Source organism: Somniosus microcephalus, chromosome 14, assembly GCF_052327205.1.
Source record: "Somniosus microcephalus isolate GS21.2 chromosome 14, FLI_Smic_1.0, whole genome shotgun sequence".
Lineage (NCBI taxonomy): Eukaryota > Metazoa > Chordata > Chondrichthyes > Squaliformes > Somniosidae > Somniosus > Somniosus microcephalus.
The window spans coordinates 81760959-81775703 of record NC_141000.1 but is presented as its reverse complement, the minus strand read 5'-3'; the positions used below and the strand labels follow the sequence as shown (position 1 = coordinate 81775703).

The 14745-nt window shown below is 45.5% G+C and overlaps 1 protein-coding gene across 2 annotated transcripts in view; it reads left to right on the top strand.

Moving 5' to 3' along the window:
- The window catches only part of hao2 (hydroxyacid oxidase 2 (long chain)), a 70943-nt gene that overhangs the window by 29945 nt on the left and 26253 nt on the right, over positions 1 to 14745 (top strand). For both annotated transcript variants that reach the window (XM_086006800.1, XM_086006801.1), the window contains exons 2-6: positions 1068 to 1220; positions 4436 to 4587; positions 7224 to 7507; positions 9904 to 10122; positions 12006 to 12164. In XM_086006800.1, coding sequence (XP_085862926.1) covers positions 1090 to 1220; positions 4436 to 4587; positions 7224 to 7507; positions 9904 to 10122; positions 12006 to 12164 — 945 coding nt within the window. In that variant the 5' untranslated portion in view covers positions 1068 to 1089. The remainder of the gene's footprint in view (positions 1 to 1067; positions 1221 to 4435; positions 4588 to 7223; positions 7508 to 9903; positions 10123 to 12005; positions 12165 to 14745) is intronic.

Below are 14745 nucleotides of genomic sequence, written 5' to 3'. Positions count from 1 at the left end.
CACCCATCACTCACCTGAACACCGACATCTTGACCCCTCCAAGTCCTTCAACCTGACGGCCCGACTCCTCTAACTTGGCGTGGTTTGGAGCCGTTGGGAATCCCACACTTCAAGCTTTAAAATAGGGATTAGGCTAAAAACTGCCTGTTAACTACCTGTTAACAGGCAGTTAATTGGCACTAATCCCTTCCCGCCTCGGGTAGGCGGGTCCCAGTGCGGGGCGGGTACCCGCCTCCTTTGAAACTTACATGGAAGTGGGTTGGGTGCGGGATGGTGTCGGGACCCCCGAATTCGGGACTTTAACCCCCCGCACACCTCCAATCCCGACTCCACGGCTCAATGAAAATCGACCCCATTAAATGTACAGGGCTTTGATTTTTTTAATTATTTGTTTGTGGGATTTAGTGACACTGACAAGAACACATTTATTACCCATCCCCAGTTGCCCTGAGAAGGTGGTGGAGGAACATCTTCTTCAACTGCTTCAGGCCTTTGGCCATGGTTTTAAGTAGGAAATTCCAGGATTTTGACCTAGCAACAATGAATGATATATGTGCATGTCAGAATGTGTGTGACTTGGAGAGGGTCTCGAAGGTGGTGGTGTTCCCATAATATTGCTCTGCCTGACTTTCTCAGGGGTGGAGGTTGCAGGGTTGGGAGGTACTGTCAAAATAATTATGAATTAAAACACAGCTGCGGACAGACAATCCAAAAAAAACTGAATAATCAAAAGCTTACAGATTCTTATGGGATATCACAACAGTTTTTAACTTTTTGTAACATTCTGAAACAGGTTAACTTTTTACTTGATACAAAAATGTGTGTCTGAGTCTTTCCCCATGATATAAACAGAACGCATAATGGGAATAGTTGGTTCGTGATTTTTTGACGGAAAAGCAACGCCTTTATAATCCACTCAGGACTCTTGTGAGTTGTGACTGACCTTTTCCTCGCTCAGTGCATCACACTGATCACTCGTTTGGTCTCTTTAGTGTCTTTTGTGTCTGCAATAAATGTTAGAGATTGAGGTGCGTGTTAAAATTTCCCTACAACCATTATTGTTTCAGAACCTCTCTGTGTGACTCAGAGATGTCTTTGGTATGTCTGTCTGACTTTGAGATGTATGCTAAAGAACATTTACCCAAAACCACCTGGGATTACTACGCTGCTGGGGCAGACGAGTGCTGTACTAGAGATGACAATCTGATGGCTTACAAAAGGTTTGTGCTCTATCAAATACTAATGAGACCCAAATCATCTGAATTGTACAATTACATATTGTTGAAACACAATAGGGAAGAAAATTCCAAATAGTTTATGAGGCCTAGTAATACAGCGAGCTCCAGCTTTTCAACCCTGTTCGATGATAGCCTGAAATTAATGAATGGATGTTTCTGAATTTTCATTCACTAAAAAACAGTTAATTGTGGAATTCCATGCAGGGCATGCTACAATTCTGGATGAGTCTGAATTCTTTGGGCCTGAAATTTCTAGAGTCGGGGAGGGTCCCACCAGTGGCACTTTATGCGTGGGAGGGCTGGAATTTGGACAGAGACCGGTTCTGATGGAATTCCACCCTGTGGAGGAAGCCCAGTTGGGGAGGCAGGTGACTCTTCTGCCCTCCCACCCCCCCCCCGCCCACTCTACATTAAGGGGGCATGTCTGAGGGGGTTGCCAGGCTACCCAACAAACTCCATCACTTACACCCCCATTAGGCCCAACTGGGAGCAGGCGAGAGTTCCATTCAGAGCCTAATAAAGGCCCCAACATTTCTAAAGACAAAGATAATCGATCCCAGGAGAAATGGATTAGTTTTCTACTCTGACCACTAGCTTACGGAGGAACATTTAAAAAAATGTTGCGCCTCTTCGTTTTCAGCCCTGCCCGGGCTTCTGGTCTGCCATCAGAATGGCGTGAGACCAGTTTTTCACTGATTACACACAATTTTGAAAACCTCGATTAGATCCCCCTTCTGTTCCAGTGAAACAAAACACTCATTTTTGAGTTTTAAAACTATAGGGGGAAAAATTTGGTTGGTTTGCGCCACCCATTAGCGCCGTAAGAGGACGCTAATGGGGCGCAAAGCAACTAGCGCCCGTGTGCGACGATGTTTGCGCCGCTCGCGGAATTGACCAGACATTTTTCGGCGTCACTAAATGCTACCGCCACGATCTCCTGTGCCCACAGATCGTGATGTCAGTCGAGCGTGCATCGCCCCGGTAGCGCCCGGGACCAGATATTGAGTGGCGCCGCCTGCCGCTAGCAACGACAGGTTGAGGGGAGCATTTTGCAGTCGGGAAGGGACTGGGGGAGCGCTATTTAAAGATGACCGGTTCCTGCCTTTTTTTTCGGCGACATTTTTGCACCACGCATTCTGAGTGAGAGAGACTTCTGGAGATATTCAACGCTGTGTTGAGGAGTTTTGGGTACTGAGCAGCACTTTGCAGATTCATTTTGATTTGATCTTCCTTGCATCAATTTAGAAGAGGCTTGCGGGGTTGCACTCTGAGCTCTTTCCCTGGGCCGCTCCCATTATTCTTTCCAGCAGATTTGATGTACAGGTCTCTCCAGGCCGAGGTTCAAGGCTGCAATGAGCAAGGTGTGGATGGAGAGCAAGATTGACCCTCCCATTTAGAACTGGCTGGCGCCAGTGTGTCCGTGTTCCATTGCTGACTGACATCACATGAGCTTCGCCAGCGCTCTGAGGTAGTGCCTCGCTCCTCGGCATTAGCACCTTAAGAGAGGTGTGTAGCGCCTGATTTAGTGCTCCAATCACCTCCAGGGGCGATAAAAGTCAAGTTTGCAGTCGGAGACGATAATTAGCACCAGGCGCTAAACTTTACGCCCGGCCGATAATTGCGCCCCAAACGGGGCGATACCGAATTTCTCCCCCATAATCTCTTATTTGTGATCTCATTCTGGTGAAGCTTTGAGGTGCCCTTTCCAGGGCTCTAATATTCTTCTTATAATGGGGTGCCCAAAATTGCACATAACACTCCTAATGTGGCCTTGTACAAATTCAACGTCACTTGTTTGTTTTCATAGTCAGTGTCCCATGTATAAAATCCAGAATCCCATTTCCTTTTTTCCACTGGCCATTTCTACCTGCATTCCCACTCTTAAAATCTATGTACTCACACCACTAGATCTGGTCTGCCACACTTCTAAGTATCTTACCATTCTTACTTCCTTTTACCATTCATTTTTTCCAGAAATACATTACTTCATATTTCTGTGCATTGAACTGCATCGACAACTTATCTGCTAATCTGTCTATACTCTCCTAAAATTTCCCAAATTCTTCTTTCCAGTTTGCCATGCTGAGAACAAATTCCTTTCCTCATTACTTTAAAATACATGACTTAACACTCCAGTTAAAATGGCAGAGAAAGGAATTAGATATTAGTGTGTTAAGCATCCATATGATAACATCGTGGACAGTCATTTCCAGCCTACAGTGTAGTGTGATATGTTTTGAATTTTATGATCAGCCAGACGAACTGCAGTGGTCATTCTGGTCCTGTAACATTTCTGTTTCCTCTGTGACTTTGATCATACAGGCAATATGAACTAAAGAGCAATAACTCTTTCACTACCAATGATAAACAACCTCGTCATCATATTAGCAGTGCCAATAATGAGGTGGGCTGAGAATTGCGTTATCTCGGGAAGAGTCGACGGTGCACTACTTCTATGTAATTTGCTTTTTTTGTAAATGATCTTCAGTCTACCTCAACTGGCCACCACTGCTGCCCAGAACAGACAGTTTGCTCACAGACAGTGACTAAGGAGACAATATTGACCATTAGATGTGCTTCTTTCCTCTAATGTCCTCACCACGCACACACACATGTACACACAAATACAAACACACACACATACAAACAAATTGCAACCTCCACTTGGAGCCTCGTCATTCATAATGCTCAGAGTGGAAACTAAGTGGAACAGGATTCAAGCCTCCATTTCTCCCTGTCTCCATGGCTCTGAGGGTGCCACGGCACCGGCCCTGTTGTATATTCCTTGGATTGATTATTCATTTATACCAGAAGCTCTGATGGAATTACAATAAAATAAAAATATATATAAGGGTGGATTTTGATCTCTACCGCCTAGGTGTAAATTATTGCCTGGGCAGAAGGCAGAGTGGAAAATCAGGCAGAGAGGATTGCATGCCTGTAATGGAACCTGCCTGATTTTTCCATCCATTCATTTAAATGGAACTAAAATCGTGCTGGCTCTGTTATGAGTGTCCGTTCCTACTCCCACTTTTGCTTTCTGCCTTCTTCCTGGGCGATATTTTAGACCCAGGTAGTATAGACATAAATATAACCCAGTGAGAGTGTTTAGCTTATGAAAGGAGATACTACGGATGATGTAGAATTACATGGATTAAAGAGTTTAATCTGATTTCCAATTTTTGCTAATTTTGCAGGATCCGTCTGCGTCCCCGAATGCTAAGAGATGTCTCCATGACAGACACAAGGACAACCATCCAGGGCACAGAGATCAGTTTTCCTATAGGAATCGCACCTACTGCCTTCCACTGCATGGCATGGCATGATGGCGAGATGAGTACAGCCCGTGGTACTTCATCAGAGATGTTTTCTTTTAAAAACAATAACTATTCATATGGTTGCAGTAGTGTGAACAAAGACATGCTAACACAGCCACATGATGAAATGCAATTGTTGTCAGTTTTGGACACCAGTTCCTTTACATCACTTGCAAGCATTAATAAACAAATGAGTAACCAAAGATCAAAATATTGCATAGTTTGTGGCTTTCTATTCCCACAGCATGAAATAATTTGGCCACCACTATGAAGGACCCCAATGCCATTATTTTTAAGTCTCAGTAGCAATAGCGGTGTGAACACTGGTTTAAATGCAGGAAATTCACAATTTTAATGGGGGCGGGACTATTATTTTTATTTTTTATTCGCTTATGGGATCTGGGCGTCGCTGGCAAGGCCAGCATTTATTGCCCATCCCTAGTTGCCCTCGAGAAGGTGGAGGTGAGCCACCTTCTTGAACCGATGCAGTCCGTGTGGTAAAGGTACTCCCACAGTGCTGTTAGGTAGGGAGTTCTAGGATTTTGACCCAGCGACGATGAAGGATCGGCGATATACTTCCAAGTCAGGATGGTGTGTGACTTGGAGGGGAACTTGGAGGTGGTGGTGTTCCCATGCGCCTGCTGCCCTTGTCCTTCTAGGTGGAAGAGGTCGCGGGTTTGGGAGGTGCTGCCGAAGAAGCCTTGGCGAGTTGCTGCAGTGCAACTAATTACCTTCTAGGTGTTTCAGCGAGGGGCAATGGTGGAGCGGTGCAGAAGTCTCAGAAAATTATGGGCTGAAACTGAACCTAGGTCCAAGAATTGAAATGGCAGGACTCTAATGCAATTCTTTCAAAGTCAAGGACAATCAAAATCTTATGGTGAACAAGTCAAACAAATAAAAATGTGGAAGCAAAATACTGCGGATGCTGGAAATCTGAAATAAAAACAGAAAATGCTGAAAATACTCAGCAGGTCAGGCAGCATCTGTGGAGAGAGAAACAGGGTTAACGTTTCAGGTCGATGACCCGTCGTTAGAGCTGGATAAAGTTAGAGATGTAGCAGGTTTTAAGCAAGTACAGGGGCAGAGAAAGGGGGGGGGGGGGGAGGAAAGCACGAAAGGGAAGGTCTGTGATAGGGTGGAAGACAGGAGAGACTAAATGACAAAAAGATATGATTATACAAAGCCAAGTAAAGAAACAAAAGATGGGTCAAGAAGGGGTGTAAATGGGAATAGCAGAATCATCAACAGCTGCCATCTGAAAAAATAGGGGCCGAGGTTATGGTCTGAAATTGTTGAACTCGATGTTGAGTCCAGAAGTCTGTAAAGTGCCTAATCGAAAGATGAGGTGCTGTTCCTCGAGCTTACGTTGAGCTTCGTTGGAACAGTGTAAGAGGCCGAGGACAGAGAGGTCAGAGTGGGAGTGGAGCGGAGAATTAAAGTGACAGGCGACCGGAAGCTTGGGGCTATGCCTGTGGACTGAACGGAGGTGTTCCGCAAAGCGGTCACCCAATCTGCGTATGGATAATAGTGTTTCCGTTATGTCTTCATTTTTCCTCAACCGAGGATTTCCCTCTGCCGTAGTTGACATGGCCTACGTCTGTGTCCATTCCTTTTTCCGCACTTCTGCTCTCACCCCTTCCCCTCTCTCCCAGAACTCCAAGAAGGTTCCCCTTGTCCTAACCTTTCACCCCAACAGCCTCCACATTCAATGGATCATCTTCTGCCATTTCCGCCACATCCAGCGTGATCCCACCACCAAACACATCTTCCCCTCACCTCCTTTTCAGCATTCCGAAGGGACTGTTCTCTCCACGACACCTTGCTCCACTCCTCAATCACCCCCAACACCCCCTCCCCTTCCCACGGCACCTTCCCGTGCAAGCACAGGAGATGCAACACCTGCTCTTTTACCTCCTCCCTTCCCACTGTCCAGGGCCCCAAACACTCCTTCCAGGTGAAACAGCGATTTACTTGTACTTCTTGCAACTTAGTATACTGTATTCGCTGCTCACGATGCGGTCTCCTCTACATTGGGGAGACCAAACGCAGATTGGGTGACCGCTTTGTGGAACATTTCCGTTAAGTCCGTAAGGGGGACCCTGAGCTTCTGGTCGCCTGTCACTTTAATTCTCCGCTCCACTCCCACTCAGACCTCTCTGTCCTCGGCCTCTTACACTGTTCCAACGAAGCTCAACGTAAGCTCGAGGAACAGCACCTCATCTTTCGATTAGGGACTTTACAGCCTTATGGACTCAACATCGAGTTCAACAATTTCAGATCATAATCTCGGCCCCTATTTTTTCACAAGCCAGCTGTTGATGATTCTGCCATTCCCATTTACACCTCTTCTAGACCCATCTTTTGTTTCTTAACTTGTCCCATTACCATCTCCTTTCACCTTGCACCATCATCCCTTTCGTCATTTAATCTCTCCTGCCTTCCACAGACCTTCCCTTTTGTTCTTTCCTCCCCTCCCCCCTTTCCCCGCACTTGCTTAAACCCTGCTATATCTCTGACTTTTTCCAGTTCTGACGAAGGGTCATCGACCTGAAACGTGAACTCTGTTTCTTTCTCCACAGATGCTGCCTGACTTGCTGAGTATTTCCAGCATTTTCTGTTTTTAAGTAAAAATGTGGATTTTGATCAGTGTTTGCGTGTTGCTTTATAGCTGCTGAAACCATGAATACTTGTTACATTGCCAGCACATACTCCACCTGCTCTGTGGAAGAGATTTCAGCAGCAGCACCAAATGGATTTCGATGGTTTCAGCTTTATGTCTACCGGAACCGTAAACTCTCAGAGCAGTTAGTACACCGCGTGGAAGCACACGGATACAAGGCCATCGTCCTAACTGTGGATGTCCCTTTTACCGGCAAGCGGAGAAATGATATCAGGAACAATTTTAAGCTACCACCTCATCTCAAAGTAAAAAATTTTGATGGCGTTTTTGAGGTATGGATAGTTCTCTTTTAAAGAAATATCATGAAGTTAACTGATCCCAGCCAGGATGGTAGCAGGGTCACGCCAATTGGCCTCAGCACCACTGGGATTGGCGGGGAAAGTTGACCAGACTCGCCACTCCTGATCGCTATCTGGCAAATCCTGCTGAAGTGTCCATATGTGGATGCTGATGAGGACGGGATGAGGATCGGTTGAGGTGGCTGACACTTACTGTTAGGCTTTGTACTTAGGCAAGCCATGATGCTCACGAACCAAAATTTGGCAAAAGATCTAAAAAAACTTTTTAGGGCTACGGGGAAAGGGCGAGGGGGGGTGTTAGGATTAGCTGAGGTGCTCTTGCAGAGAGCCAGCATGGGCTCGATGGGCCAAATGACATCCTTCTGTGCTGTAACCATTCTATGATTCTATTCAACCTTCAAGAGAGGAGAGGAGTGGATAAAAATGATGGATAAAACTGGCAAAAAAGGTGAAAAGAAATCTTCTGCCTGTCTTTCCCAGCTATTCTTTTCTCACCATCTGCGCCTTGCCCCAACTATATATTGAGACTAGCTGAAGTGCCTGGTGGTGCCGAGGGTCTTTTGAGGGTATGTTGTTTTTGGAAGAGAGAGAGAGAGCGACTGGGGGGAAGAGAGAGAAAGAGAGAGCGACTGGGGGGAAGAGAGAGAGCGACTGGGGGGAAGAGAGAGAGCGACTGGGGGGAAGAGAGAGAGCGACTGGGGGGAAGAGAGAGAGCGACTGGGGGGAAGAGAGAGAGCGACTGGGGGGAAGAGAGAGAGAGAGCGACTGGGGGGGAGAGAGAGAGAGAGCGACTGGGGGGGAGAGAGAGAGAGAGCGACTGGGGGGAAGAGAGAGAGCGACTGGGGGGAAGAGAGAGAGCGACTGGGGGGAAGAGAGAGAGCGACTGGGGGGAAGAGAGAGAGCGACTGGGGGGAAGAGAGAGAGCGACTGGGGGGAAGAGAGAGAGAGAGCGACTGGGGGGAAGAGAGAGAGCGACTGGGGGAAGAGAGAGAGCGACTGGGGGGAAGAGAGAGAGCGACTGGGGGGAAGAGAGAGAGCGACTGGGGGGAAGAGAGAGAGAGCGACTGGGGGGAAGAGAGAGAGCGACTGGGGGGAAGAGAGAGAGAGCGACTGGGGGGAAGAGAAGAGAGAGCGACTGGGGGGAAGAGAGAGAGAGCGACTGGGGAAGAGAGAGAGAGCGACTGGGGGGAAGAGAGAGAGAGCGACTGGGGGGAAGAGAGAGAGCGACTGGGGGAAGGGGAGGGGGGAACGGGGGGGCGGGAGGGGTGAAGATCAAGGCCTAAAAATTTGATTTCACTGTACCTTTTTCTTAGGCGAGAAACGGGTGCCGAAAGGTACACTATACACACGCTCAGTCCGCACCAGAAGTGCACCGCACGCCATATTGGCTAGGCTGCTCTGTAGTTGTGCGGGGAGCTCACAGGAAACAGATATTAGGCCCCCGTATTGCATAAGCAATGGGCCTAACACCTGTTTCAGGCCCCTTTGCCAAATTGGATCATGACTGACTGTAACATGCACAGCAGCCAAGCCAGCGTTCTTTAAACGGACCAAAAAGGTAAGTACAACATTTTATACTTCCATGAGTATAGAGCCAGGAGGAGCAGAGGTGCTTTTCCTGGTTCCACTTTAACAATGTGGGCCGTTGGCAGCCGCGCTTGTCCTCCTCCCGATTGCCTCAACCCCTCTCTCCTAAACGGACCTGCTACCCTCAGTCATCATCTCAGTCAGCAGATTTTTCTCCCCTCTGCGACCGGGAAGCTGCCTCTGGGCCACAACTGGTGCTCACAGATCACCGATAACATACAAATGAGCCGGCACTGGTCCTTTTGCCGGCCTCTTTAGGCATGTCCATTTCAGGGCAATTTCTAGGCCCAAGTTTCTATGTACATTTCTAATATAGGCACAATGCTCCGAATGAACTTGCAAGCATACACCATCTGTGTTTACTGTTTGGCACCTAGATATATAACATTATTATAGTGCATATTTGCACACTAAGTCATGAAATTCAGTAAGCAATTATTTCTATTCTGATTTAAAGGTCTACAGTTAAAAGCAATCCCTGTCATTGCTTAAAATCAATAATCTTAAACTCAAATATTTGTGTGTGTATAAACTAACTGTTTGCTTTTTTATGTCAAATAACTGATATTGAAAAGCTATCTGCAGATCAAGTTTAGAAACCATCAATACACTCCCGGGTCATCTAACCAATTGAGATAGAATTGAGCCAAAAGGATTTAAAGTGCCTGGACGACATGCACAACTCCTACAACCCTCAAGTTGAGTTTCCCACATAATGAAAGTCTCTTTCCACTGTACTGATACTACACTACCACAGTGTAACTATTCTTCTATCCAAACAGGATCTTAATGGAGCAGATGTGTATGGAGTACCAGCCAATTCTCTGGATCCGTCAATCTGTTGGAAAGATATCTATTGGCTTCAGTCATTAACTCGCCTGCCTATAATTATCAAGGGTATTCTAACCAAGGAAGATGCAGAGCTGGCAGTGGAGCATGGTGTCCAAGGTATCATTGTGTCAAACCATGGAGGGAGGCAACTTGATGGAGGCCCAGCTACGGTCAGTTTATCTTTCTCTCTCTCTCTCTCTCTCTCACACACTCCATCCTTCTTTCCTTCCTCACTTGCTTTCTTTCATCCATAACTAACTGTTCGCCTTGAAGTGTAGTCACTGTTATTGTGTAGGCAAGCATGGCAGCCAGTTTGCACACAACAAGCTCCCACAAACAGGAAATGAGATGACTGACCAGTTAATCTGATTTTACTGGTGTTGGTTGAGGCGGTAATGTTGGCCAGGACACCAGGAGAACTCACTGCTCTTCCATGAACTGTGCCACTTTATGGTCACTTGTACAAGTAGACAGTGCCTCAGTTTAACATTTTATCCAAGGGATACCAATTAAAGACATCTCCAACACTTGCTCAGTACCACACTGAAGTATCAGTCTGGATTACCTGGCCAAGTCCTGCAGTGGGATTTCAACCCACAGGAATAGTACTAACTGAGCTAACCAGACATTGTAGCATTAAGATGACCTTAATCCTGTCATATCATATCAGCAATTTATATTACTCTTTACTAAATAGCTCTTAAAATGTGAAGAAAGCTTACATTGTTTAATGCAGTCTGATGTAGTACTAAGCCATACAGACTAGGAAGGTCCTACACTTAGGCCGAGGAATTCATCTCAGGCGCCTGATATTTCGTTCCATTGCAGTCAACGGAACTGAATATCAGGCGCTTCGTTTAATGGGTGGCCGCTCCGATACCGCCCGTTTTGTGCCACCACCCAAGACAAATTTCTAGGCCTTAATTCCTTAGCTGGTTAGCTGATCTCAGCCATGTCAGCAGTAGGGTTAAAACAGAGTCATGGAAAATGTATTCTGATTTTCAGGTTCTAATGAGCAGTAGAGGGCTAATTCCGCAATCCTGTGCTTCCAGTGGAATTGTGGAATTAGCTCTTACATTTTACTGGCAACAGTAGATATAACATTTTTATAGTTTTCTTTCTCCTCTAATTTCCTCTCTTTACCCTTCTTCTGAAGGGAGCATTTGTTGCTGGGTGCCACTCGGCTGCAGATCCCACAGGCACAAAAAGCTCTCCAATACCCAGTGCTCCTTCATTTGCGAGCATTAATAGTGGAAATCAGCAGGCTATGCAAGCAGGGCCATCATAGCTGAGCCTGAGCCTGCCTTCAGCTGACAGCCACAAATGTGCACTTTAAGCAGAGGGTCGCTGGATAATTATCAGAAACAGATTTTCTTTCCCTTCCTAGCCATTAAGGCCAGTTGTATTTCCTTGCACCGCTCCCAGTTACCTCAGACTCAGCACAGACCAGATCTCGAACCTGAGACCCTCTTGTTCTGCGTGGTTCAGTGCATCGTGTGATACAGTTGCTAACTGAGCCCTGGGGGAGCAACTCAGAGCAAAGACCCAAAAGCTATTGCAGTGAAAAACTGTGTTGGATAATTACTGGGAAATCTGGTGAATGCAGTGGCAAAAAATGGTGTGTGTATTTGTTTGAGAAAGTAATATGGAGGAAGTTGCTCTTTACACAAAAAAAATCTTGTGAGTATTAGGATGGACATTTGCTCACATGATTCCCTACACTGAGTTCCCTGTCACAGTGGCGTCACTGCTGGGAATTGCCTAAGGTAAAAATTGACTGGTCAATGAGATTTACTCCCTAACTCCTCACGGGCCAAACAATGGAGATTTGTAATCCTTTTCTTTTTAAGAAGGCCATAATTCTGTAGCATTAACCATGATTAGGGTTAGCTGGCAGAGATTTAGGAATTAATCAATATAAGTGAAGTTTCACCTCATCTTAATTCATTATCAGCAAATTCCACAAAATTAGGAAAATAGTGTCATTGCTCTTAATTGCAAACAGAAAGATGGATTGAAAGACAGTGGGTAATACTTGTTTGAACGTTTGCAGATAGATGCCCTATCAGAGATTGTGGAGACGGTACAAGGAAGAATTGAGATTTATTTGGATGGCGGAATCCGTACAGGAAGTGATGTGCTCAAGGCGTTAGCTCTTGGTGCCAAATGCGTTTTCATTGGCCGGCCTGTGGTTTGGGGTCTTGCCTACAAGGTAATTAATTGATGCCTTATATTCATTATCACTACTAACCTTCAACTTCTCCATGTTTCCATTGCTCCCTGCCGTAGGAAAATTTTGGAGATCTTTAGGTAGTCTGTTGGAGGTCAAGTGGATTTTAGAACAGGTGAGCAAATGTTCTTACAGGGTGGGAGGAATATTGCTTCCTTGTGCCCTTCAATAGTATCCCATACAAATATCTAATGAGGCTTATGTTTCAAAAACAAAAGGATTTATAGGATTATAAAATCCAATTTTTTTTAATGAATACATTCTTTTGTTTTTGTACCCAATGACAACAACTTCGGTTTATAAGGCACTGCTTATTTAAAGCAATATGTCAGAGTGTTTTACAAGGGGGAGCGGGTAGTCATGCAGCAGAAAGTAAGGGATTCATCATAGGTTTTCAGCTCTATTGTGTTTTGATCATGAGTTGTACATCTGCCACTCAGTGACCTCAAACCTCTCCTCTGTATCTCCTTTCATTCCTTTATTTTGCTTCCAAATATTCCTAATCTCCTTTCCTCTCCAATCTCCACTACCCTTCATTACCCCCAACTACCCCCAAATGTTCACCACCACCCTGCCCATTACTCATTCCGCATGTCACTACCCCCACTAGCCTCTGATTACTCCCCATTCCGCCACTCACCAACCCAAATACTAACTGTCCCACTCTACCCACTTCAACTCCTTACTGCTTCAGTACCCCCAAAACTCACTGCTCCATTACTTCCTCCACCCTCTCAGTTACTCACTGTCGCTGAAGCCTCAGTATCAACTATCTCTTACAAATTCTCAATACTTTCCTTCCAGTGACTCCCTACCTGCGCAACTCGGCATTGCCTTCAAACCCCAATAAACCCCTCCCACAAACCATGTCATCTCATTTACCAAAAGTAATGTCACAACACATCCACTTCCTCTGACTGTGTGAACAACACCGTGGGAGATTAACTAGTATTATACTGTAATATTCAGTTCCCAGTCTTGTAGGATACTTTCAAACTCCTATTAAATCTGTTGAAAAAGTTGGACAAAAGGGACAGTGGAAATTTCCAAAGCAATTACACAAATGCTGCTCGGTCTTCGGCTAGTACAAATATACTTCCTCTGAGGTGAAATAGATCATCTATGGCTAGAAGTGACTCCATTTATCTCATGGATAAAGTCACATACACAACTATGATGTTGCCATGGGATATATGCAATAAATCATAGAATCATAGAATGGTTACAGCACAGAGGGAAGCCATTCAGCCCATCGAGCCCGTGCCAGCTCTCTGCAAGAGCACTTCAGCTAGTCCCACTCCCCCGCCCTTTCCCCATAGCCCAGCAAAAAAATTTCCTTCAGGTACTTATCCAAATCCCTTTTGAAAGCCACGATTGAATCTGCCTCCACCACCCTTTCAGGCAGTGCATTCCAGATCCTAACTACTCACTGCATAAAAAAGTTTTTCCTCATGTCACCTTTGGTTCTTCTGTCAATCACCTTAAATCTTTGTCCTCTGGTTCGCGACCCTTCTGCCAACGGGAACAGTTTCTCACTATCTACTCTGTCCAGACCCCTCATGATTTTGAACACCTCTATCAAATCTCCTCTCAACCTTCTCTGCTCTAAGGAGAACAACCCCAGCTTCTCCCGTTTATTCACGTAACTGAAGTCCCTCATCCCTGGAACCATTCTTGTAAATCTTTTCTGCATCCTCTCTAAGGCCTTCACATCCTTTCTAAAGTGCGGCGCCCAGAATTGGACACAATACTCCAGTTAAGGACGAACCTGTGTTTTATGAAGGTTCATCATAACTTCTTTGCTTTTGTATTCTATGCCTCTATTTATGAAGCCCAGGATCCCGTATGCTTTAACCGCTTTCTCAACCTGCCCTGCCATCTTCAATGATTTGTGCATGTATACCCTCAGATCTCTCTGTTCATGCACCCACTTTAGGATTGTACCCTTTAGTTTATATTGCCTCTCCTCGTTCTTCCTACCAAAATGCATCACTAATGCGTGGAGAAATTTCTAGCTAATAAAGATTTCTGAAAGTACCAGCACCTGGAATTTCTAGAAGGGTTCTCCCAACCTATTTCTGTAACTTTCACAGTAGATTGGCTGGAGAAATGGTCTTCCCTGGGGACTGCACCTTGTTGTGTTGGAAAGGCTTGCGTACTCCTATGACCCTGAGAGCTATGCTGGTAGGAGTATTAATCCTGTTAGGACCACCCAAGCCAGACAGATCGAAAGGTAGGGGCCAGACTAAAGGTGGTCCACCCATCCTCTTGGTAGGGGGCTGTGAGTCAGGCTAACAACCTGTACATGTAAAAACAACCCAGAGACAAGATGAGTCTGTTACAGACTTGAAAATGTAAATAGAAACTATGGAGGACCTCGATCTGCTGAATGTAAGGCAAGATGGCCCTCTGATGGAGTCAAATATCCTGCTCTGGACAGACAGCTTTAAAAAAAAAAAACTTTTTCAAACCTGCATTAAATAACTGTACCAACCTAAACAATAACAAATTGAGGGGTTGAACTAACATCCTAAAACTGAAGAGTGAAACTGAAGTGGTTTAT